This window comes from Pundamilia nyererei, unplaced genomic scaffold (assembly GCF_000239375.1).
Source record: "Pundamilia nyererei isolate P.nyererei 1_Seehausen unplaced genomic scaffold, PunNye1.0 scaffold00002, whole genome shotgun sequence".
Lineage (NCBI taxonomy): Eukaryota > Metazoa > Chordata > Actinopteri > Cichliformes > Cichlidae > Pundamilia > Pundamilia nyererei.
In genome coordinates, this window is record NW_005187403.1 from 9,412,000 (window position 1) to 9,438,404 (window position 26,405).

General features: G+C 38.4%; 1 protein-coding gene across 1 annotated transcript in view; it reads left to right on the plus strand.

Annotated features, from left to right (window-relative positions):
• The window catches only part of astn2 (astrotactin 2), a 284,181-nt gene that overhangs the window by 186,275 nt on the left and 71,501 nt on the right, over positions 1–26,405 (plus strand). The window contains exons 14-16 of the mRNA XM_013909139.1: positions 20,106–20,230; positions 21,383–21,487; positions 22,647–22,826. Coding sequence (XP_013764593.1) covers positions 20,106–20,230; positions 21,383–21,487; positions 22,647–22,826 — 410 coding nt within the window. The remainder of the gene's footprint in view (positions 1–20,105; positions 20,231–21,382; positions 21,488–22,646; positions 22,827–26,405) is intronic.

The following is a 26,405-nucleotide window of genomic DNA, read 5'->3' on the forward strand; positions in this document are numbered from 1 at the left end:
ACATCCTGCCACTAATTGGTACATCAGTGTCAAGCCCATGCCTGAAAAGATGACTGTAGAGCCATGGTGAAAAGAAAGTACACTCACTTTTGATTCTAATGGCTTACATATCAGGACTTAAGTGTAATCTAGTCCTAAGCAGGTGCTAGGTAAATACAATCTCAGATGAATTACAAAGCATGGCCTATTACAGCGTATCATTATTTATTTAACAAAACCTAAAACAAAAGGCAGAAAACTGTGGAAAATTTAACTCGTCTGGGAAGTCATATAAGATAATTTTCCATTTAAAAAATGTTGAAGTCCATCACGCTGTAGTGAGAGAGATTTTTCAGAACTGGAAGACACTTAAAACTGTTGCCAGTCTTCCCACAAGTTAATGTCCCGGCAAATTTACCCCAAGGTCAGACCATGTAATGCTCAGAAAAACTAATTCTAATGCTGCACCCAAACTACTCAGGCTATATGAGCCTCAGTAAACATGTTAAATGTTAAAGTTCATGACAGTACATTTACAAAAAAAGCATGAACAAGTATGACTCTTTTAGTGGGGATGCCAGCAAAAAGCCCTTCTCTCTAAAAAGAACATGGCAGCAAAGCTTAGGAGCGATGTCCTTTGGCTAGACAAGATCAAATCAGTGATGCTTGGCCATGATGCAGAGGACCACGTTTACTGAAAACACTCCACTCCACAAACACATGGCCCAACATTGAAAAGCCAAGACTCAGCTGACACCTCCACCAAAAGGACGAGGCTCATGCTCTTGAGGATCATGTGATGACTCACAAGATCAGTAGTAGGTCAACAACACTCAGGGTCACGTCCACAGGGAACAAACCCCACTAGGGGTTAAATACCTGGGACTCTCCACCTTTCATTCACCTCCAACCTCTTGGGTGAGAGGTAAACTTGAAGAAGTCCAGTTGCCTTTTTTTTTAAGCACAGAAGACTAACATGACCTGGATAACTAAGAACCTACACACCTCATCCTCACTGTTAAGCATGTTGGTCGAGTGATGAGTTAGGCTTGCTTTGCAGCTACTGGACTTGGGCACCTTAAAGTAAATACCAAAGTATTCTAGGACAATGAACCCAAGGATAAAAGCAGGTCTACAACAGAATGGCTGAAGAAGAAAAGAACCAAGTCTAAATCCAGACCTCAGTGAATGCCTACAAAGCTTCTTTTGTAAAGACAAGAGGGGTAAAATTCCTCCTTAACAATGTGAGACACTGATAAAGAACCTTCAGATTGTTTCAGTACACTTCAAGTTAGAAGCCGTTATACAAGCTATTAAAATGATGGGGTGTACTAAGTATAATATGTCATGTGATGTTGTTCATTTAAAATTGAGTTTGCCTCATTTTATGATACAGGACTGCATGAAGGGTAAATGTGAATGTATGAACACACACGCACACCCTAGTCCTGTAAATTTAGAATAAGAAAGCAGCAGGCAGCATCCAAATAGGAGAGAGACAAACTCATACATATATACATTGATACACCACTGCAATCACTAAGTACCAATTAACAACTCGAAGCATACATAAAAAAACAAAAGGGAAAAGGGGAACCCCAAAACCCCAAAAACTTGAAACCCCAAAACAAGCAAGCCAATTTTTTTTAGAAATGATACAGAATACAAAACAGATCCAAATCTGATCCAAAGAAGAATATCCACACTACTGTTTTCACAACACCATGTAATGAGCAGCGGCAGATTATCCTCCTGGCATTTCAAAGTTTACACTCCTTTTCTTGCCTCAAAAAACACCTTTTTTCATGAACTGCCACATGATCATAGGTGATTGAGAGTGCATTAACACAGGAACCTGACCCCACAGCTCTCTATAGACCTGTTAACTGACTCTAGTTAACTGATTTTAGCATTTCATTTAAGCATATCATATTGCTCGCGTGTTTTTTCCTTAATAGTTGGCAGAGTGAGAATGCCTCATGGTAAATGCAGTAAAACGTTTGGGTTGTGACAAAAGACGAGCAATGATTGAGAGAGAGAAGAAATGAGCTCCACTTGCTTTGTTAAGGTGATGCTGTCACTCTTGTCACGTTGATGCATAATGGGGTTTTTTGCAAAAAAGGGAAAAGATACCGAAAAGAAGAAACAGGCAAAACCACTTTTGATAGGTACTCTGCTAGAAGTCGTCATCACTGCTCACCTCTCAGGCGAAGACGATACCACAACATGAATAATTTGTGAATCCAGGAGCCCACAAAGCTCTCAGGCATAAACACAACTACATTTCCATGTTCCTCAGTAATTTTCAGTAATTATCTCCTTTGTGCACACAGGGTAGCGTCTACTGGGGGGTTGAGTCAACAAACATTACAAGGCAGTTTCTTCTCATATAATGAGTAGCCATGAGACACTGAGACAGACTGCTGAGGTGAAGGGTTAAGCTGCTCAAGGTTGATGGGATGCTTCCTAATTCTCTTCCAAAATATGTGCCTGCTCCTTCTTCCTTAAATTCTCAGCATAGTGTTTATCTCTTTACTATTGCCTGTGCACATATGTGTGTGGGTGTGCGTGGCAGAATTGTGAACTCATACAGAGTTATGTGTGTGTGTGTGACATCCTGGCGTTAAAGTACTTATGTTTATTTACTTAAATATTCAGATAGTCATATATCTCCATGCATAATTATTTTTACTTACTAGATCGGTTGGCATCTTTGTTGTATTCAAACATTTGGTTGTTTCGACAGATTTCATACCAATTTAATGTGTCTGGCTCATGAGAAAACAAATAAATGCTACCACAGCTTGCGACACTGAGATGTAGGACAGTATGGTGTATCCTATTAGTCTTTCTACTATTTTTATTCGTGAAGGTCATAGTTGTTGTGTCACTTAAAATTTCAAAAAAGCTCTATATTATTTTGTATGTATTTGTGTGGAGTTTTCTCTAGCTGAGATATCTTCTTACAACGCCATCAGTGCTATCTGTGTTATTTGCAATCACAGTCTATGCATTTATTATAGAAAGCCATTACCTAATCCATTACAAACTGGTGTCATGCCATTTGAAACGTGGATGTTTGCAAGGCAAGTATAGACTTTTCCAAATATCCCATTTAGGTGCATAAATGGGAAGTGTGGGATTTAACAGTTTTGGGAGTATGAAGACTCCATTTAGACCCAAATGCATTGTGGTTGTTTGCTAATGCATTGTAAATTGCAGATAAAGTGTATGGCAATAGAAACTGAAATGTATGTGATGTCTGGAGGTGGTTGGATCGCAGCCAGGTGTAAATGCAGTCAGTACAGTTTGGCAACATTCAAAGGCCTCTTCTAGGATCTCAAGCAAGCTGTGAAAAAAGCTGAAAACAGCCTTTTATTTTTACATGAAAAAAATACAACCCAATGCAATTGTACAACAGCAGCCTCACAAAATACTTGATTACATTAAAGTGTCGAGACAAAGCCCTGTGTTTATATGTCATACACTAATGCACACAGACTGCTGTTTCGATATTCAATGTGAATGGGATTTAAAAGGTTAGGTTATTTGTTGTAAATATTAGGCTCTTTCTTGTGAACTCATTTTATTAAATATTTTCATCTCCGTTAGCTTCCACAATCTGTTTGCTCAAGTCCTGTTTTTATTATTTTAATACCGGTCTGCTATAAATGTGGTTTTATCTCTACATTAAACAGCCATGTTGCTTTAGCTTGTACATAGCCATAAAGCATATGCAATTCATTATTTCTTTTAATTCTGCAAATTGATGGGTATCATTTTTGAAAGTATACAGGATACATAAGTATTTAGTCATTCAATTTTATTCAATAATTTGGATATTAAACTTAAAAAATGAAAATGAAAATGAAAAAGCAAGAATGACCAAAAAGGGATATTTTTTCCTCACATTGCTCCAGTTGATTTTCTGGAAAGTTTGGGTCTTATTTACACCACGGCACCTTAGCAGACCGAGTTTAGCAAAAGAGGAAGCGTAAGGGTAAGAGGAGGTTCTTAAAGCCTCAGTGATTCCTCCATCTTTATGACTGAGTGCACATAAGGTGAGCATGTCTGGGAGATTGCGAGGGCTTTGTGTGCAGTGCTCAAACATTTGTGTGGGTTTGGATTTAACTTTGTGTGGGTATGTGTTTGCTTGTGTGAGTCAGTGCGCCGGTGTTTGTGAGTGTGATTGTTCCCAAGGCACTCACTCTCTGTGCAGTAACTCACATGGCGAGGCAGGACCTAATAGACCCTAGCCTAATATCAACTAATGTTAGAGAGGCTTGTATCCGACTACCTGCTGTTTGGCTGCAGAAAGCAGGGATGGGGGGAGAGAGGGGGGGGGAAGGGGGGGTGTTGGTAAAGGGAGCAATATGTGTTTAGAAAAAAAAAGTTAAATCAAAACAGTAAAGCCAATCAAAACTTAGCGAAACACTAGGAAAGAGTAACTGCGAGAGAAATGCTGGGGCGGGGGGTGGGGGTAGTGCACCAAATGCTGCTTTGTGCATGATGTAATAAAGTAGTCAAACATCTCATACAGATGTAGACAAATCATGTGGGAGAGTAGAAGTACATGGAGCACTCATTTTGCAAGGTGTGGCTCTGATGTGCAGCAATTTATACAGAAAGGTAGACATGGCAAAAAAGAAAAACAGATGAGATTAATTGGACCAGATTAAAGAATACCAATTATGTCATGCTTGTCTTTTGTTTTTATATATATGTTGACAGCCTTCTGCAGCTTGCTGTACTCCTCCAGGATATTTCAACTTCCCGATCCTATCCCCAGCTCAGAATTGTAAAATATTATCACTTCTATAGTTAGCATTAAAATTATTATTTACTATTAGCTGACAATTACAACAGAGGTAGAGACATTTTTAAAGAAGCATTGCTTTAGCAAAAGTAATAAACCACCAGGGAAACACCACACTACACATAAAACTGTGTTACTGGCAAAGTGTGCATAAAGTATCAAAAGTAAAAGTAATTATTCTGCCAAAAAATGCTCACAATCAGTATTATATGGATCAATTATACTGCTGCACTTTAAATGCTTCTTTAGATTGTTTAATTTACTGTAATGCATCATATTCTATACAACAGTATGACTGTAGTATCATCATGGGAGCTTTTGGCAATATAGTGTATGAAAAAAAGAATCACAGTTTAATTCAAAGGCTTGAGCGCGATGTGATGTGGTTAACTGTTAATATCTACAGGAGGTTTTTAAGTGTTACATTTAGGTGGTGTATTAACAAAACAGCTGGTATACTTTGTATAATCATTCAACCAAATAATTTCTCATTGATGCTAAACTGAGTGCTGGTGGAGCCTGCAGTTGTTCAACTTGGATGTTTATTAATTTAGACATGGTGATTTTAACCAAAAGCTCTCCTTGCTGATATGCCAAAAGACTTTTTATAAGATTCGTACATCACACATGTTGGCCAAGGTAGTTAAGAAGAGGACGTGTTTGTTACAATGATAAATCAGAGTTATTTGCTAAGGTTAGCTCTGTTTCCACACAAAGTGCAGATGATAACTGATTTCAAGGCGGTTAAAGCACAGCCAGCAGCAGTTTTTTTTAATAAGCCAGTCTCACATCAGTTTCCCCCATAAAGACCAGAGGTTTATCCACAATGTACATGTACAAACAGTCTGGCCTCTTTTTCTTCTTCTTTTTTTTAATCTTTGTGAAATATCTGAAAAGTTCCAAATCACATAGTCAACACTTAAAGTTAATGTCTCACAGAGGAAGCACTACATTTTCAACTTTTTAGATTTTCACCCCTTTTAGAAATCTACGTCACTGAGTAACACAATTTCATAACACTTTTCTAGTGGTATATAGTATAGTTTGGCACATATCTGAGGCTTCTGCCGACTTTCAGTATCTAGGCCATGAGTAAAGTACATCAAATGTTGTGACAAGAGCAGTCTTTATGTACTCCCGGCATCAGAGAAACTAAAATCCCGTTGGATTACTCTTTTATGTCTCCACAATCACTGGAATTACTTTTGTGTTAACATTTCACACAGTTAACTAACATTCCCTTAAGCTTTGAACATCCTGCCCACAGGTTTGACGTTGGGAATGATCAAAACTTTTAGAGTCTATAAGATCGTCTGAAACTGATGAGCTTCTTTGTTTATAAAAATGAAAAAAAAGGAAAAACATCTAGACTGGGACTCAGGGTGACCATTTACGGTGAAAGCAAATACCCATGAATGTTCTTACCTTGCCCATTTATTACCTCTCTGTCAAGGTTCACAAAATAAGGTAAGATGGAATTAACATAATTTAGCTGGCAGGCAGATGCCTAGCACTAAAACATACACCCATCAAGGCTTTAGCCTTTACCTGGACTCTTGTTTTGGCAGATGAATAAAGACTCTCTTTGTTCTGGGTCCAATTCACATTCAAACATGTAGGGTTGAACACCAGGGTTTTGTTATCTGACAGCTCATAGAAGGCTATATTCAGAATAAGACTGGACTTTTGGCAGGTGTCCCTTAAAGCCAGAGGATAAAAAGAGGTGCTGCTTTATTTTAACCTAAAGTATGTGTTTAAAAAATATATACATATATTCTGGTAGACCCCCTAAAACAACATATGACTTATAGTCCTCTTTTCCTTCATAAGCTCATGTCATCGTGTTTTTGTTAGGTCCTCTTAATAAAAGTATAATAATAAGTATACAATATAATAATAATAACACGATATATCCATAATCGCTCAAAAGCATTCAGATCCCTTTTATTGTTAGTCATTTTTTCTCTGTTCTAGTTCCTGCTTCAGGAAATTTGTGGGTTATGCCATACTGACTCCATGATCAAAGAATAATTTGTGCACATCTAAATTACTTGTACAATAATTGAAAATGAAAAATTCAGTTAAGTATTTTCCAAGGTTCTAAAACATATTATTTTCTATAAATAAATATATGTCAAATATAATTTTTTAATACATAAATGTAAGCAAACCACTGCTTTGCTAGTAAGTAAGTCACTGCATCAACAGCTGAAGTGTTTTTCTCAAGAATGTGCCACAAACAGGACTTTAATATCACCAACCATTTCCATGTTATTACGGTGTATCCATATAAATGGCCCACCCTGTACATTTAAAACACATCATTTATTCATCTACGCATAGACAGAACAATAATATGTCAGTGCAGTAGATCAGGCCAAACATCGTCAGGGTTTCATCATGGCCATGCATCAAAAGATGCTATGCTGGTTCTTTCTGTATACGATGTATAACTGTACACCTGTATAACATGACCGTGCATTAACTAAAGCGTGGAAATTAATCATATTTCAGTGTGCATGCAATAGCGCTGCATGTGCTCAATGAAGCAAAACATAGCCCTTGACATTTGTTCTCCTTCTATGGCTATAGATGGGCTACACAGAAATTGGAGGGGAAATGTTTTTATAATTGAATAATAAAATACTGTAATAGTAGTGAACTGTGTGTAACTTAATGCCCCCTCTACAAGGCTATCTTTTTTAACTCTCCTTTCTCTCCATCATTCTGACTGCAGGCTGGTGCTGTAAACATTCTAGTCATAAATTATTTATTAATATCAACTCATAAATAGATCCCAGTTTCAAGCTTCTTCTTTTTTCCAATTTTACCCATCTTGCCATCTAACCATCAATCTGTCCATCAATCCGCTTATCTGTCAGGTTGTGGTTGCAGCAGACTAACCAGGGTATTCCAGGACTTCTTCTCCCCAACTACACTTTTCAGTTCCTCCAGGTTTTTTCAAAGCCAGATCAGATAAATAATCTCACCAACAGATTCCAGGTCTTTGCCATAGTCTTAACTCAGTTGTCCATGCCCAAATAACATCCAAGGACACCCCCTAGACATTCTAACCCAAACTACCTTAGCAGGTTCCTCTCAGCATGTAGGAGCAGCAATTCCGAAAATCCACATCACCCTATGGTCATTACCCAGATTTCATGATAAGAATTGGGATGTAAATGGGCTGGTAACTTGAAAGCTTTGTCTTTCGACTCAACTGTCCCTTCATCATGTCAGTCAGGGAAAACACCTGCATTTCTTCTGATGATCCACAGATGGAGTCCAACACTCACTAAAAACATGCTTGATTTTTGATTACACTGATGGCTCAGAACCCTGTACTCCCACTGCTCCAGACCTCCACTTCACAGACACTGTACCAGACCTCCATGAAACAGTTAAGAAGTGTGTTAACCAAGGCAGCCCCACAATGTCAGAGCCTATAACATCTCTGGGCCAAATCGTCTATGCCTGGTGCTTTACTATGGGGTCGCTTCTCAACTACCTTAGGGACCTGTGTAACTCGTGAGTTTTCCCAGCATCTTCAGGCTCGGCCTTACTTCACATAGGGATTTTTTGGCTGGGTTTGGGAGTTCCTCAAAGTGCTCTTTCCTAGGTCCCACAATATCTATGTCAGCGGTTCTGCTCCCCAACCAACACGTTGAGCCATGCCCAGCTTCCCCATGCTAAGTCACTGTACAGCTTGCCAAAATGTCTTTAAATGCTGCCAAAAATCCTCCTCCATGGCCCTCTCCCACTCCTGAGTTTTTCAAAACCACAACCTTTTTGGCTCTCCGATGTCCATCTGCTGCAGGAGACCCCTGGGCCAACCAAGCCTGGGAAGCTTCCTTCTTCAGCCTGACAGCTTACCTCACCACTGGTGTCCACCAACAGGTCCTCAGATTGGTGCTATGAGAGGCATCGATGACCTTATAATCATATTTCCTGACAGCTTTTTTGCTATTTTCAACCAAATGTTCAAAACATGGCATTAGATCATATAATACAACAACAAAGTCAATCATACATACCTAGCACAGAAGTCCAGGAACATAACACCACAATGGTTTACATCAAGTAGGCTGTTCCTGCCAATTACCCTTCTCCAGGTGTCCTTATCCATAACTACATGAGTATGCAAACCTCCCAAGAGAACTATGGTTCCCCAGCCAGAATCACTTCCATGACCCCATCCGAAGACTCCCCAAAAGCTGGGTATTCTGAACTGCTATTTATCACATATTCACAGACAACAACTCGAATTTGTACAAATTGCTCTCTGGGGAAAACAGCACTCAGCAGGGGGCTTGTGAGTATCCCCATACCAGCAATTCTCCTCCTCGGCCATTACAGAAAAAGAATCTAGCCCATCTCAGTAGAGCTCCACCTCTTGCACTAGCTCAGGTTGCTTCCCTGCTAGTGAGGTGACATTTCACGTCCCAAAAACCAGTCTGTGATCCTTGAGGTGACACATCCAGGTTCCCTCTTTTACCTACCCACAGGGCCACTTTTATTCATCTATATGAAATTTACTTCATTGAGTATTCACCCATACTCACCCCTGCGAGGCTGAACTATAAAGGAGTTAATTACCACTCCTGTGATGTGATTTCCAGAGCCTAGCTTTTAAGATGCCTACTACAAAAAAATGGTTCACTTCAGTTAGTTATATCAATCACAAACATATGAATGACAGAATAGCAGATAATATAATAGCTTTTAATCAGGTCTTGATGTCAGTCATCTTGCTTTGTAATTACACTGAACAACAAAAGAATGCAAAAACCGCCTTGCTGTCTTGCCCCATTACTGTTAATAAAGTACGAGATGATGAGATTGTGGAAAAATTGTGATGAGACTTGCCATCTGTGTATTTTTATGTACCAGAACAGAAGAAAATGAAGCAGACGTTTATAAAAGCTGACCTTCTTTTGGTAGAAAAAAATAATGTCGAGTTTAGTTTTGGTGCTTAAATAACCTATAGAAGTGAATACGTGTGCCTCAAGGTCTTTTAAGTGAGTTTCAAAGCTTGTTTTATTGAACTAAGACTCCCTGTTTTTCAGCTCAAAGTCCCAGGGTCATGTAAAGTTTTAGGAGCTAGTCAGATTATTTCGCTGTCTTTAACAAAAGGACAGAAAATAAAGAATTTGTTGTGTCTTTTTTCTTGTTAGCGTGTCAAAAAAGGAAATAGCCAAACTGCTCTGTTGCTTGATTGCTGTGCCAAGTAAGAAAAGATAACCTCCTGTTGTAGTCTCTTGTCCTCTAATCAAATGCTCAGAAGTGTTTTTCTGCATTCAGGGTGATGACATGAAAGTCTGTCAGGAACAGAATTTTTAATTGCTGGTTTGGTTTCCTTGTAAAACTGTGGTGTCCATGTTGGAGTAAAAGTGAGAAGAAAAAAAAGGAGACTGAAAGAGAAAGGGAGATAGAGAGACAGATGTTTGCTACAATGGATAGACACAAATGGGGGAGGTTTGTAGCAAGTGAGAAAGTGCAAGTAATATAAAATTAGAAAAGCTGTGGTGGCTCTAATCAGTTCCACACTTAACTGGCCTGTATGCCCCCTCACTCTGCATTGCTGAGTTTCATCTCTATGGTAATGATCCTGGCCACCAGAGTTCATTTCTACAATTTCCTAAAGCAGGCCAACAGAGATATCAAGGTACAAAAAGAAAAAAAAATCTATGCGCACTCACATTGTATTTCAGTTGTATACACGACTCAGGGGAATGAAAGGGAGGATGAGCGGTTATGTGTCATGCCTACATATAACTGTGCTTGCTGCTGTGTGTGAGTGTGTGTGACTGAAGGGAAGCGAGAGTGACAAAAAACACTGACTGGTGCCATTTTGGACTCACTGGTAACACTTTTTGTTGTCACCAGCCTCAGCATGTGGCTGCATATACGTAATTACCTACACAAACAAATACATACAATCACTCACATACACTCACACAAACTCCACTCTACTTCAAGGCTGCTTCATTCACAGCATCAACTCCCCAGCTTAATCAATATTGGCCATGACAAGTCACCACATCTCCTCCCCTCAGTGGAATCATTTATCAACTGAGCTGTGGCTGCAGATGTAATAAGAGATTGTTACACAACTCTCAAGATAAACATCTCTGATTGTTTTATTACACTACAAATTGGCCTTTTTTGATATTGCCCCTTAATAACTGTTTAATTTTTCATCCGGGGCCTGTGCCCTTAGTGACGCTGGGTGCTTTATCTTTGTTATGACTCATCTGTCTGGCCCACTCGCAGCAAGTGTTTATTCAAATAACAGATATTACAGCTGTTAAGCATATTACATGCAATTGGATTGTCTACATACCCAGCTTTCATAAATCTTTGATTGTGCATTTCAACAAATTGGCGGATATGGTTCTCAAGGGCAAATGTGACGGCGTTTTCAAAGCAGTGGTAGGGAACAGGCTGGAAAAGAGAAAGGTTGATTGATACTGGGAGAGGATACATAAAAATTTTAATTCAGAAGTTATATGATGTACTGGCATAATTCAGCTATGTTCATTTAGCAATGAATGAAACATCCTCCATCTTTTCTATATTATTAAAAGAGTGGCTAAAAACTATCTTGCAGTAAGTTACATGGATTACTCTATCCACAGTAAAGGTAGGCTATTCTATTAAATCAAATGAACAGCAGCGTGGGGTGTCTGCCCCATGCTACAAAACCTCTGCATGGTGATATATAATGACTTTGGATCGACACTGAAGAGGCTAGCTGCTGTTTTCAGTCTTGTTGTACAGTTGACTTTTTTGCATATTGTCATACTAAAGTGTATTTTGTGGCAGAGACAATTGTTTCGAACAAGAGGCTTCTTCTTTTGTTTGGAATGCCATTCGTTTCACACTCCTCTTTCAGGCACGAGGTAATTATCCCATTTATGGATAAATCCAAACAGCATGGCAGCCATAGAAATTACAAGCATGCTGTGTTATGCTGGATGTCATATTTTCTGTCAGTTGTTTTCAGACTCTCTTTATTTACAACAAAAACACTGAGAATGGTGAGAGAAATTGCGAGACCATGCCACATGAGCACAACTTGTATTGTCCAGTGGCAGTTGCATGTTGTGCAATTAGGTCCATAAGTTTTTGAAAAATTAAATTTTTTGGTAATTTTGCATCTTTATACCACCACAAAACTAGATGTGAAGTTGTGTATGAAGTCCATCCAACTATCTATGCATCCAGCCATTTTCTTCTGCTTAAACTAATTTAGGTCACCGGGGAACTAGACCCGATCCCAAACGCAGCATACAGTCTGGACAGACTGTCAGTCTAACACAGGGCTAACACAAATAAAGACATAACCATTCATGCTCGCATTCATTCCTACGGCCAATTTAGACTCACCAGTTAACCTAATATACTCGGAGTGAAGCCACGTAAGCACATGATGTCCAGGACCATCTTTCTGTCAGGCCACAGTAAATAAATTTTAGATTTTTATCAAAAGCATTCATTGTTCATTGTTTTAGGGTTCAGGTGTTTTATACATTTATAGGTGTTCAACATTAATTGAACAAACTACCATCATTTTAAACATAAAGATTGTTTTTAATACTTCATCAACTAAATGACCGCCTGAAATCTAAAACAGCTGGACATCACCAAATATTGTGCTTCTTCTTCTTCTTCTCCTAGGCCTTTAGTGAATTTTATTTCTGTCTTTCTGGATTCAATTTTGTCTTCAGTAACTGAAAAGCATGCTCTAATGGTTGGGAAGGCACTTTGGGCCAACTTCTTCTTGTTTCAAAATGTGCTATATAAATAAAATTGACTTGACTTGAGAGCAGGTGACTGACTTGGCTGTTGAAGAATACCCCATTTCTTTGCTTGAGAAACTCTTGAGTTGCTTTCGCAGTGTGCTTTGGGTCTTTATCCATTTACACTGTGAAGCAGTGCCCGATCAGTTTTGCATTTGGCTGAATGGGAGCGGAGTACACAGCCATGTGCACTTCCAAATTTACCCTGCAATTTCTTTGAGTAGCCACATCATTAATAAACAGTAATGACCCATTCCATTGGGCAGCCATACATGCCTAAAGTTTTTTCAATCTCACTGATAGGTTTATTTGGGGTTTTCAGCCTAATGATCACCTCTTTTATTTGCCTTGACATCTCTATGGACCTTACATTGAAAGTTCCATTGAAAAGCTACAAGATGCAAGTTCAAGACTTAGAATTGATTCAAGATTTTATCTACTTAATTTCCCGTGCAATAATGAATGAACAGGCTTCATCTGGCCATGAAACGTTTTATCAGTCAATTGTCCAATTACTTTTGAACTTCTGAAAATGGGAGACTATGTATAAAAAAAATCCTGAACAGTTAATATAATACTTTTGTTAAACCACTTGAATTAAAGATGAAAGTCTGCACTTCAGTCACATCTTGATTATTTTATTTAAAATCAGCTTTGAGGGTGTAACGAGGCAAATACAGAAGCTTTGTTATTGTCCAAAAAGCCTATTGACCCAACTGTGTATCTTAAACACTATCAAAACACTGGCATGGAATCAAGAGATGATGTTCATGTAGAGAGTTGTCTTAGAAAAACCAGTGCAAGTCTTTTCTTTGGTTGGTTTTATTAATTTTCTTCTACTTCCAGTAAATATCAGACTCAGACACGAGACCTGGTGAAGTGCATCTTGCTTCTTGCGTTTTGTTTTTTGTTGGATTTTTTTAATATGAAAATGAAAATGTTCCTTTTGTCAAGCAAATAAATCACTCTTTCCTGCTATACGTCAGGTAAAGGTATTTTCCTTTTTCCTTCCTGGTGTTCTTTCATCCACTTTGACACCCTTTCAGCTTACCCAGTATACTGCAGCCCTACTTGTCCCTAGCTTCCATAAATCCTCCAACACAACCCTCCCCCTATCTGAACTGTGCTGGCACCCAGTGGCTGCTTACATAGAGATCAAAAGACTGTTGTTAGCCTGCAATTCTACCAACCCCCCTGCTCTAACATCTCTTCCTTCTCTGTGGTAAATTGACCATCACTGCCCTGTCACGACTCGTCAACCCTTTCTCAGGTCGAACTCTTCTTTTCTCATTTTTTACTTTTTTTTAGTTCTAAACCGCAGTCCAGAAGATCAGAACCAGCACTGTGACCCCTCAAATCCTGCATTTTTGTGAATCTTACATACTTACAAATACCTGTACTTTCACATACGGCAGTGTTTTGTGCAATGTGACGATAATGCGTACAACTAGTTATTACTGCTGAAAACGACTGCTGAAGAAGCTGTTTATACGTTTTTTTTGTTAATGTTCAGCACATTAGAATAAAGTCTCCTGCAGACTACTCAATAATGTGCAGGGACAAAAACACATAAATACTTAAACTATGTACATTGGGTCATACCACTAGATATCTGTCTCTTGCTTTCACACAGAGACAGAGCATCCTCTAGTGGCAAAAATTATTATTGTGTTTTTTCCTCCTTTTCCTAATAGTTTTTCATCTATACAGTGTTTATTGATTATTACAGTACAGACCTCAGACTATTTGACGTTCACAAATGCATAAACAGAGTATGTAGCACTTTTTCTACTCCAGTGTTTCTCTGTAAGTGGTCATTAAAGTGTGGCAGGATGCAGTTTAGTGCTGGATCGTTACACAGGACAGTATAAGTGGAACTTGACTATTAAATAGTAATAGACTGATATTAAACTTTGGATGTGGAAATATTTTTGCCTTTACCTCAGCAATGTATTTTTTCTAGCTATTTTTACTATTTTTTATTTTTTATAAACTATCCCATAGTTAATAAATACCATACCAGACTCCTTTTTACATGCACAGGAATTGCTCTTATCACTCTTATCACTGCAAGTGTAACATTTTTTCATCAAATCTTCAAGCATTTTTAATGCAGCTGGCATTTAATATGTTTTTGTCTTTTTTATACTAAAAATCTCAAATGCTTTGATAAGCCTTTATGTGACTTCGCTTATGATGCCGTTTTACATGCCTGCTAAATCAGTTTTAGTGTATTGATTTCATTTGTTTATTCGGAATGGTGAAAGCAAGATTTGCAAGATTTGAAGTGGCCATTCAGAGTGTGCCCTGTAAACGCATTTTTAAAGTGCTCTTTCAGCTTTGACCCAAAATGGTTACACATGCTCAATTAGCAGCTGAGCTAGAACAGACACTGATAATCAGGCTATAGCCTTTGTGAGCTCAGCACCAAGGAATTGTATATATATTCAATACTCATTTCCTCTGGGAATTAGGGTGTCTTTGTTAGTGCTTGCGTCAGTCCAGAAAAGCAGCTTCTAAATGAGTGGAATAGACCATCCTGCAAGGTTTACTATTTGCTGAAACAGTTGGGTCCTGTCATTGTTAGGGAAGCTGTTTCAAAGGCAGGTTGAGTCATCTTTAGAAGGACCGTATGGGAGCATATGGTGGGTTTATGACTGGCGGGCAGCCGGTTGGCTGATTATAAGAATGGAGTTCTGAGTGTCAAAGTGGGCACTTGAAATCATTGGAGTAAGCCTCCAATTCAACCAAAAGCTCCCATGTACAATACTGGTGTCCTTCAACATAAAAAGCAAAAATGAACAAGAAGGGACTGATGTGATTTTCCCAATAATTGCAGCTTTAAAAAGCATCGTTAACCTAAAGTATATTCTTGTTGATACGATTCTTTAATCTGAGGTAATGAATTGTTGGCGAATCTCATTGTAGTTAAGATGAAGTGAATGCGGTTGAACTTTGCTGATCAGTGTTTAGATGTGGGAATGAGGTTTCTATTCTAAACTGCACAAGAGCCAATTATCCTGAACAATCTCTCCATAAGTACCACTCAATATCAGTTACACAGTCACAAAGTCAAAATAAATATACCCACTCAAACATATGTGGGAAAGCACAAATAGACACAGCCATCTGAAATTAGGTGAAAGATGAACATTCAAAGACACAAAAAGAAAAACATCTATCCCTCTATTAATTAGCTGTAGCCACTTATCCTGTTGGACTATTAAATGTTGACACTGATTCTACTATTAATAAATAAATAAGGACATCTGTATGTAAAGTGTCTCGTAGATAGATATATGGTCTTAAAAAGATGTTATTCGACCATATATTTTAATTATTTACTCATTTCATACGCTTGTATTTTGGAGATTCTCATTCAAATGGGAAGCATTTTCCATTTGTAGACTCAAGCAGGATAGAAGGCCTGGTTGGCCAAAAGGGAGTCTAGTGTCCACTGCCCTTAATGAAGACACATGGGTATTGAATGAAACATGAGTAAATATACAACTTTGCCAGCATTTCCTCAGCAAGCCCGTACTCACATATGTAGTCTGGTGTGCGGTGGGTTGCTTGCAGTAGTAAAGCTGCATGTGAGTCATGTAACTTTAGCTGGCTAAAAATCCTGAACAAGCAGGCATATTTTACATATGGAGATTTTACTTGCGCGTCAGTCAAAGTACTTTGTAATGTTAAGTTCACTTTAGGTAGTTCTAAAGTTCCTCCACTGAAAAAACAAAAGAAATCTGAGCTCTTGTAATCAGATGGACTACATTCAGTCTAGTATTTTATTTCCAAGTAGCTGACATTTTGAATGTCAGTAATGTTATTAGAAATCTGACGAGGAAACATTTATTATTTTTATTATTTTCATTACTTTTCTTTGCAGCAGACAGCACGTGTGTTAAAAATAGCATTAATGATAGCTCTGTTCTGTTCCAATTTCCCAGTTAGCCATGACAGACTGACAGAGTGGCAGGTGAGTCTGTACACACTGTAACAAGCTTCTGAACCAGAGCAGCTGAATGCAAATCAGCAGTCACTCATTTCCACCTGTGCTTTTCTAAGCGTGGCAAGTCAAAATGTCCTCAGTGAAAAAAAGTCTTTATTAGTGAAATCATTGTGTTGTTTAAGGCCCGTTATAGTCGATGCTTTATTACAGTCCTCTGTAGACTTTTTCTGAAAGCATTTTAAGTTCAGACGCAGCAACAACAAAAAGAAGCACAGGTGTAGGAAACAATTAGCGTTAATCTCGACTTTATCTCATTTTAGTCTCAGGAAGCAACATCAGTGAGCTGGCGCGCACATTAGCATCCACACATTTGTCGCTAGGTCTGTTGCTCGTTGCATAAGCTGCCTGTCAGTTTATAAGATGTAATTTTTCAGTCTTAAGTAAGATAAGTTCGCCATAGCAGTGGTGCCATGAGTGGAGCCATTTGTGCAAGATGAAGATGATCCTTCTAGAATGACAAGCAACTGGCTCATCTTGTTAACCACCCTGGTTTGTTTGGGTTGTAGCGTTGCAAATAAATGTCTCTTCTTGTAATGAGCTGTCAGCAGAATAAATGTTTCAAGGTTCTTTCCTGCCACGTACACACAGACACACATAAACACAGTCCGAGAAACTGCAGTCAAGCTAAAACCAGGTAAATCGAAGTCTGACATTCTGTCAGTTCTGAATTTGCTTTCTCACCTACTTACCTGTGCAGATGCCAGAATCTACCTTTGAGGTTGGTATGACATCTGTTCCTTTTGTCTTTCCCTCAAGGAAGGAATTTGAAAAAGAAAGTTTAAGAACATTTAACTTTTTATATCCATCCAGGTGTCCATTAAAAGTCTTGATCCCACCTTTTTTTGTTTGTTTGTTTTGGTCATCTGTACATTGAACCATCTGAATGGATATAGTGAGCAGCGCAAATATGGACTTGAAAATCCAAAAAGGTATACATGATCTTGGTCCACACACCTTTACCTTAGGTCCCATGAGCCACTGGATGAAACTGACTGATATAGTTTAGCAATCGATATGTTTTCTCTGAGAATAAACTATGTTAGTCTTTATACCTCTTCTGTCTCTCTTTGTTCTCATTTTCTGCCCTTGAGTTGTTCCTTCCACCCCTCCATTTTCGCAGTGATTGCATCTAACAGGCTTTGTGATTAGACAAAGAAAGGAGTAGGACAGAAAGAGAGAAGCAAGATAAAAAATTTATATCAAGAATAGCCAAGCCCTAGGGTTTCTATCACACAAGGTCTGAGCTCTGAGATTTGGTCCTATAAAAGTGGATTATAGGAAATAAGTTGCTGCAGCCTTCCATGCTTTCAGGATGCAGTAAGACAACCCATCATTTTGACAGTAAATGAACCAAGGCTCCTCCAGTTCTACCACAATGGCCTAGCTACTGAAAGAAATGCATCACAGCATTTTCTGTTTTATATCTCTACATGTAGGCTTAATGATATTTTTCCCAAGTATTTTTTTTTCCATTGAAAAATATCATAGAGGTGCAGATCAGCAGATCAATGAAAATGTAAAAAGGTTTTTGAAAGTGTGTGCATTTATGGATGTTTTTTGTTGCCTGTCCCTATAGAATAGTGTGTGGTTCTTTATCTTCTAACCTCCGACCCACAAACGTCACTGTTTAAGGTCATAATTCATCTAATTCTCCTTGCAGTTCCACATTTTATGCTCTTCAAATAATAATATTGCCAGTAGGCAGTCTTGCACTGCAAACCCCACAGAAAGCAAGAGGTTTTCTGATGGGGGGATTTGGATGTAGGCTGGCTCTCTACTTTTCTAAAGTTTAGCAACCACTATGCAGTAGTAGAAGTTAGTTAATTAAGTCAGCATAAACTTGAACTGGAGGCAGAATTCTCAGTTTCAGTGCCATAAAATCAGAAATCATCTTGTCTCATGTCTTTGGTACTTATGTCTACGTGTTTTGTTTTTTTCAACCTCAGTATTTGTGTCACACCTTAGAGTTACTTTATCAGACTCTACGCAAAATTGTACCGAAAGAGACCTGCCTAGGAAACTTGCTGTAAGACACTAAACCTCCTTTGCCAAAACTATTTGAAACATGTCACATTTTAAAATGCCATCCAGTAAAAACCAATTCCAAACATTAATTCTGTGTCTGGGCCTTAAAATAAAGCGTGACAGACACATCTTTGGACCGTATGTTAGCTAGCCTCGAATTTCGAGCAGCTTTGGCATTATATTATTAACGTTTGCTCTCTTGGCACAGAGGTGTTTGTATGTCCTCCAGTGCCGTTTGCAACAGCGTTTATTAACAGCAGCCGGTAATATCAAATGGCAAGAATGGCGTTTATACATGGCAGCTGGTGATATTAAAACATCGAATGGTGTTTATAAATGCCAAATGCCATTTTAAATGGTATTTTTAAACGCCAGCTGGCGTTATTAAAGTGTCGAACAGCAGGGAGAATGAGATGATTTATGACCTCAGTGGCTTTCTGTACTATTGACAGTTGTTATTATCATTTTTTTTCATGTACTTATCATCTTCACCAAAAATGAGAAAAAGATTTTTATGTTGTTACCTTCGCCTGCTGCTCTTTGTTTTGCCCTCGAGGTGGTGGACACAACTGTGGCTTTTACTGCGCCTCTAAGCGTCATGCACTCACATGTTGTATTTGCACGTATATTTTGCTTTTGCACCCATTCTGTTGTTGTTTGCAGGGCCTTCTAGGAATTTCCTCTACTCACAGGTGAAAGAGATTACTGAGATTTAAAAAAAAAAAGAAGAAGCAAAAAGATTCTTGTTACATTTATAGTTTAAAGATTTCACTATGACGTACAGTGCACAAAAAATAGATGAAAAAGTTGACGGGGACAAGTCCATAAAAATTCAAAAACCTTACCTGATTTATATTTGGCCACTCTCCTGTTTAAGCTCATCGTCTTTGGACTATTTTCAGTGCAGCTGGTATTTTTAAAATCTCTGTGGAAGTCCCACTGTGTCCTCTGTTACTTGTGTGTCTGGAAAATGTGCTTGATGTCCTCCAATGTAGGGGCTTCCCAGGAGAGCTCTAAAGATAAAAGGCGCACTGGAAACTGTCTGGACATGCAGAAAAAATATGACCTTGTACTGGAGATAAGCCAAATTTAAATCCTTTAAGGGTTTTTGATTTTTATGGCCCTATTCCCAGAACTTTTTGATCACATCTAAGATAAGGAACCGATGAGCTGAACACCTTTATTTTTACCTGTGCATAGAGGAGGAGAGGAGAGAACTCCTTTTCCAAAAGCACATAAAATATTATCATGGAAGAAGCTCACGAGACAGTAAATCCCCAAATCCCAATCGCTGAATGATATAGGACACTAGCAGCTGGACAAGGTACTGGAACATGCCAGGATTGCAGATGCTTTGAGCTGGAGTCAGTTTTCATGAGGTTCAGCTGCTTCCTTGACTGTTAAACATAACCTTTAGATTCCTTTAGATACTTAAAGTTTCTTTCTTTCTGTCTTTCTTTTTCTTTCTCAGGGACAATAATTTTATTAAGGACTTTCCTCAGCTTGCTGATGGTCTCATGGTTATTCCTTTACCGGTAGAGGAACAGTGTCGAGGAGTCTTGTCAGAGCCCCTGCCCAACTTGCAGCTACTCACAGGTGAGAACATTTGAGGTTGAAGTTTGGGAATATGTTTTCTTCTTGTGTCTCTCTTTTCTTTTAAAGGCATTGGATTTATTGCACTTTTTGCTAGGAATAGCTTTCTGTTATCCCATTTTAGCCTGTTGCTTGAGAAAGTTAAAAAAATATATAGCACCCATACAACAATTTCTTATTTGAAAGGCCCAGGATCAAGAAGATACAAGAGATTTATATTGAAATATTCAAATCCACAAATCTCAGTATGTAGATTATTCTTTTGTATTTGCGTCTGTTTTGTGAAATCCAGGGCACAAGATCATCTAATATTATATAAGAAGGTGTGGTTTGATCACAAAATCCCCTTTTATACCCCTAGGCCAATACCCCTATATATCTTAAAATGTGAGCACATGCAGAGCAAATTACACATATAGATGCCCCAAAACACACTAACTATATATAAACACTATTTAAATATATGGGTTTATAAAATGTGTATATTGTTTATTTATGTATTTATTTAATTTTCAACCCTATTCTGTGGGGGACTGATTCACTTAAATGTTGGTCTTGAACCTCTGCTCCCTAATCCTTCCATTAGCTAAATTGGCACTTGGTCCAAAGTGACCCCTGAGATATTTCACTGAGGGTTCTGCTTTCACAACAATTGGACAGATGCACACAAACTAAAATTACCCTTTTTCACTGTGCATGAATGTCTCAGGTGTAAAACGCCTTTCAAAGGCACAGGATCAAGGTTCCCGTAAGCAGTTTATTGTTTTCCCCCCTTGCTCTTCACTTTTGAGGCTATTTAGTTCTAGACTGAAGTGAAAGTTTGGTAATTGAATTGCAGGGAAAGGCAAGATTGCTCCCACTTCTAATGTCAGCAATCCAATTGGAGTTCAAGCTGCTCTATATATCACCATTGATCCAGGAGCAGCTGGGATATGGGCTGGGATAATAAATGGTGTTAAGACAGTAATGGATAACAATGGTTGTGCAATAAACTGTACAAATGAAATGATAGATTTAATTTGTTCATTTGTTTTGAATTTCAGTATGTCTTCATAATTCTGAAAATTATAATTAGTTTTAAATTTGTTGTAGCTGTAAACTTTTTGATATCTTTTTGTCTTAAATTCACCAGTTTGTTCACATTTTTTTCCTTAGGGGATGCCCAGTTCAGCGAGGCTGTTGGGTACCCTATGGTTCAGCAGTGGAGAGTGCGCAGCAATCTGTACAAAGTCAAACTCAGCTCTATTACCCTAGCTACAGGTCAGTGTCTGAATAATAAAACTCTGATCACCCGCCATCAGAATATAAGAAACTGATGAATAAGAGCATGTTTTCAATGCTGTCACCTAGCTATTAGTTGAGGTATCTTTTGAGGTTGTTATTTGGAAATAAATATTTATAGTTATTATATTTTATATTTTTAATAGAACCTGTCAAATGGTGGGATATATTAGCCATCAAGTAGAAAAAATGTTTTAACATAGATTTTTTGGAAAGAAATGGCCAATTGTAAGAATCAGAGCAAGTTGACATGGACTAAATTGTGATAGCTAGACCATCAGATCAGAGGATGTACAACATGGCTCATGTGTTTCCCACGTGCATTGTTTAAAGGAAGGACAACCAGTGAACCAGCCTAAGGTTCATTAATATGTGAGATGAGTGAAGGCTATCCTGTGTGGTCTGATTCCGCAAATTGCTGCAAACCTTAATGCTGGCTATGACAGAAAAGTGTCATAAAACACATTGCAGTGAAGGTTGCTGCTTGTGTGGCTGCATACTCACGGGCTGCTCAGAATGTCTACAGCTGAAGTGTCTACAATGGACATGTGAGTGTTAGAACTGAACAATGGAGCAGTGAAAGAAAGTAGCCTGGGGTGTCCATGTAGACAGAGGAGTGTGTGTGTGTGTGTGTGTGTGTGTGCCCACGTTGTTTGCGTGGGGAACAGATGGCAGCAAGATGCACTACAGCAGGAAAGCAAGCTGAGGCAGGTAGAATGATGCTCTGGCCAGTGTTCTGCTGGAAAGCCTTGGGTCTGGCAATTATGTGGATGTTACTTTGACATGCAGCACTCACCAGGCGTTGTTGCAATCCACGCAGCCCCTTCTCTGCAACTGTGTAGTTCCTATAATAGGTAACAATGCCATGAGCTTTGAAAGCATATGTGGTTTGTGCTGAAAAAAAACCCAACCTTGCACCTCACAGCTTACAGGGCTTAAAGGATCTGCTTTGTGTGTCGTACCTCAGAGCCCCTTTAAAGGCCTTTTGGAGTTAATGCTTTGACAGGTCAGACTTCCTTTGGTTGCGCAAAAAGGACCTATACAATGTTAGGCAGGTAGTTTTAATATTGTGACTGGCCAGTCTATCCTTTTCACCTATTTGGACAAGAATTCACTCATCTCGTCCTTGGCTTTTTAGGCTTTTCTAAGGTGCTGAAGACACTGTCAACAGAGAGCACACGTGACGAGCTGCTGGCTTTTCTTCAGCAATATGGCAGCCATTATGTATCTGAAGCCCTGTATGGCTCTGAGCTCAGCTGCAGCATTTACTTCCCCAGCAAGAAGGCCCAGCAGCAGCTCTGGCTGCAGTACCAGAAAGGTGAGTATGCTAACAGTTAGCAATTAAAGCCCAAAATATCTGATTGCTGAATTCTGGAGTAATATATGAAAATGCCTGCCTCATATACAACACAGGGATAATTTAGATAACTTATAGTTACAAAAAGGACACCATATTTTAATAAAGGGTGAACCTGTGGTGTGAACAGAGTTAAACCAAGCCCTAGTGTTAACAGAAACATGGGTCTAGACTTTATCTGAATATAGAAACTTAACTTGTGTATAAAGAGCCCATCCTTAATTAATTCAGCCTTCGGTTAAATTACTTGAATTCAAGATAACCGTGTTAATTTAAAAGCATCCATCATCTGGCATTTGCAGTGCTGTTGCTTTTTTAACTGTGTTCTTGTTAACCTTTTTAGTGATCCCAAATAGTGATATTTAGTTTGGGTGATCAGTGAGGTTTATTGGCTCTAAAAATAAAAAGAAGACAGAATTATGGGTCAGAGAGGTCGACTGCTGAACATCCCCCCCTCCCCCTTACAAAGAGCAATATAACAAGATAGTGGTTTGTTTGTTTTTTTCAATTCTAGCAAAGTTTATAGTAGAAAAGTCCATAAGCATTTGGACAGTGAAATAACTTTTCCTCTGTACACTATTAAAGTGGATTTTAAATCAAACAGCCAAGATGTGATTGAAGTGGAGGCTTGCAGCTTTAATTCAAATGGGTTTAATAAAAGTATTGCATTAACTGTTCAGGAATTAGAGCCATTTTTATACATTTTATATCCCAATATTTCTTGCCTTGAAAATCTCTTGGGTTGTTTTTGCAGTATTATTTGGGTTATTAACTGGTCATGAACCGCTGTCCGATCAGCTTCCAGCATTTGTCTTAATCAGGACAGAGAGTATTTAGGAGGGAGTATCAATATAACAGAGAGTATCAGTGGCCCCCTGCTGAATTTTTAAGTTTGCTCACTTACAAAGAAATGAACAGTCTCTCGTTTTTATGTTAGTTTCATTTTAATGGAGACAGAATATCAACAGATCAGATCATTTCACAAGAACACGACTGGTAACATACTATGCCTCAATGGACTAAAATCTTGCACCACTTGCAAGATCCCATACTTAAGAAGGCACAAGTACAGGTCCATCTTAAGTTCACCAGCGGTGTGGGCAGATGAAACCAAAATCAAGCTCTTTGGCATCAGCTTGACCCAGCTTGTTTGGAGGAAGACAAAAGGCCCAAAGAACACAGTCTTGGATGAGAACATCTTTACTTCTACCAGAACACTGAAAACGTTTCGTGGATCGGGCTTCCAACCCAAAACAAACCACTAAGGCAACAAAAGAGTGGTTAAAGAAGAAGCACATAACTTCATAGAGTGGGCTAGCCAGTGGCCAGAATTTGTCCTGTAGAAAGTCTGTGGTGGGGAACTTCAACTTACTAAGCCACGAAACCTCAAGGATTTAGAGTAGACACGTCAAACTCGATGTCAAACATCACAGGCTGCATACAGCTGATGAGAAGTGGGCCAGTGATATGATCAATGTGTAAAATTACAGAAAAAAGGTTCTGGCAGGTAATTGCTCACTGTCCTTTAATTATAAATGTAGAATATAAAGTTTTCATTAATTCACAGAAAATGTCTTTGTACTTTGGTGTATTATGGATGGCATTGGGGAGTGGGGGTCTATCAATAGGAAAAAATAAATGCACTCGTTTACATTTTCTTCGTGGGGCAGCCCACTTGGCAGCAAATCTTTTCTGGGCCGATTTTGGGCCTCATATTTAACACCCCTGATTTAGAGAGTTTCTGTAAAGAACAATGAAAATTCCCTCCTAAGATGTGTGAAAACCTCATGACCAACTACAAGAAATGTCTTACTGCTGTGCTGGTCAACATGGATTTCTCCAACAAGCACTAAGTAATGTTTTTCTTGAAGATCAAATGCTCAGTGACACAGATACATTTCTAACTTTTATGCAAGTTATATTTTCCAGATTGTTGGTTAATGTCTCTCCATTAAAATGAAATTAGCATAAAACATTCGAGACTTTTCACTTTTTTATAAGAGAGCAAACTTACAAATTCAACATGGGATCAATAATTACTTCCCCCACTGTAGCTCTGTACACTTAACAGTTCATCCTGCTACTTCCATCAGGAGTCATATCATCAATAAGCACGAATGACCCTGTTCCACTGGCAGCCATACAGGCCTATTCTACAGCTCTGCCTCCACCACGTTTGACAGATATTTTATGGTCATCAGATCATGAGATGTTTCTCTCGCTCTCCATGCTTTTCTGTCCTATTGTTCTGGTACAAGATAATCTTGGTTTCATTATTCTGTTTCATCAGAACTGAGAAGCGCCTTTTTGGGCCTTCCCGTTCATGATTATAACCAATGATTTGTATGTTTTTATACATTCTCTGTATTGCCATTTATAAAGGTGTTTCTTGATTGTAGACTTTGATAATGCTACCTTTACTTCTCAACGGTGTTTGTGACATGATTAGATTTTGTGAAGGTTTTTTTTTTTCTCAACCAAGGAAAGTAATTATGATCATCGATTTCAGCTGATTTCACGTCACCAAAAGGTCTTTCGGGCCCTTGTGTTGCTGAGCTGACCAGTGCAATCCTTCTTTTATAAATGCACCAGACTGATCTGGCCACTCCTAAAGTTTTTCTCTGATTTCGGGCTAATAATCACCTCCTTCATTTTCAATGAAAGAATAATGGAGAAACAGTTACTTTTCAGCCTCTGAAAGTGGGGGACTAAGTATAAATAATTATGTAAAATGGTTAATGCAGTACTTCTGTTAAACCCCTAAAATTACAGCTGCATTTCAATCACATGTTGAATAAAATTACCCGTGCTGGTATACAGTGGCAAAATGAAAATTGTGTTATTGTCCAAAAACGTGTTAACCCAAATCTAAATATATGTGTCACAAAAGTATGAGAGACTTTTCAAAAAAGCATGTCCATTTTACTTTATGGACTTTATTTATGCTTAATAAAGACCATAAAATGTGATGTTCTTCAGCAATGCACTTGAAGCACCAACTAAGTTTGTGTTTCATAACTTCCAGCTGTGTGTAGAGTGTTAACTAGATTTTACTTGTACAACATTTTAGGTAAGAAATAAAGTGCCCTTTATCCTGCCACATTATTCTGACAGCTTAAAACACTGATAGGGTTGATTGCCTGTATTATGGCTTAATTGTCAGTGTTACTACTTTTGTCCTCATCAACCACCATTACCTGCATCTAAGTATATGTAAATGAAGTAATCAGCTAATCAGTTACATTGACAAAAAAGGTTAAAATCATGTCTTTTAATAACAGCCAGAGAGAAACTGAAAAATTATGCACACTCACATTCAACTAAAATACACAAAAAGACACTACTGCAGACATTTTATCTGCTCGTTTCATAAATGTTTATTGCACTCAGATTCTTAACAATACAAACAGGAATTGGACGACACAGAGATGTCTACAATGTGCTCAACACACTGTAAAAATTCATAGCCTTCAACAACATAATTTAAAAGTCACTGGTTTTTGGTTCATTGAAACAATGCAATATAACAACCTAGTAGAG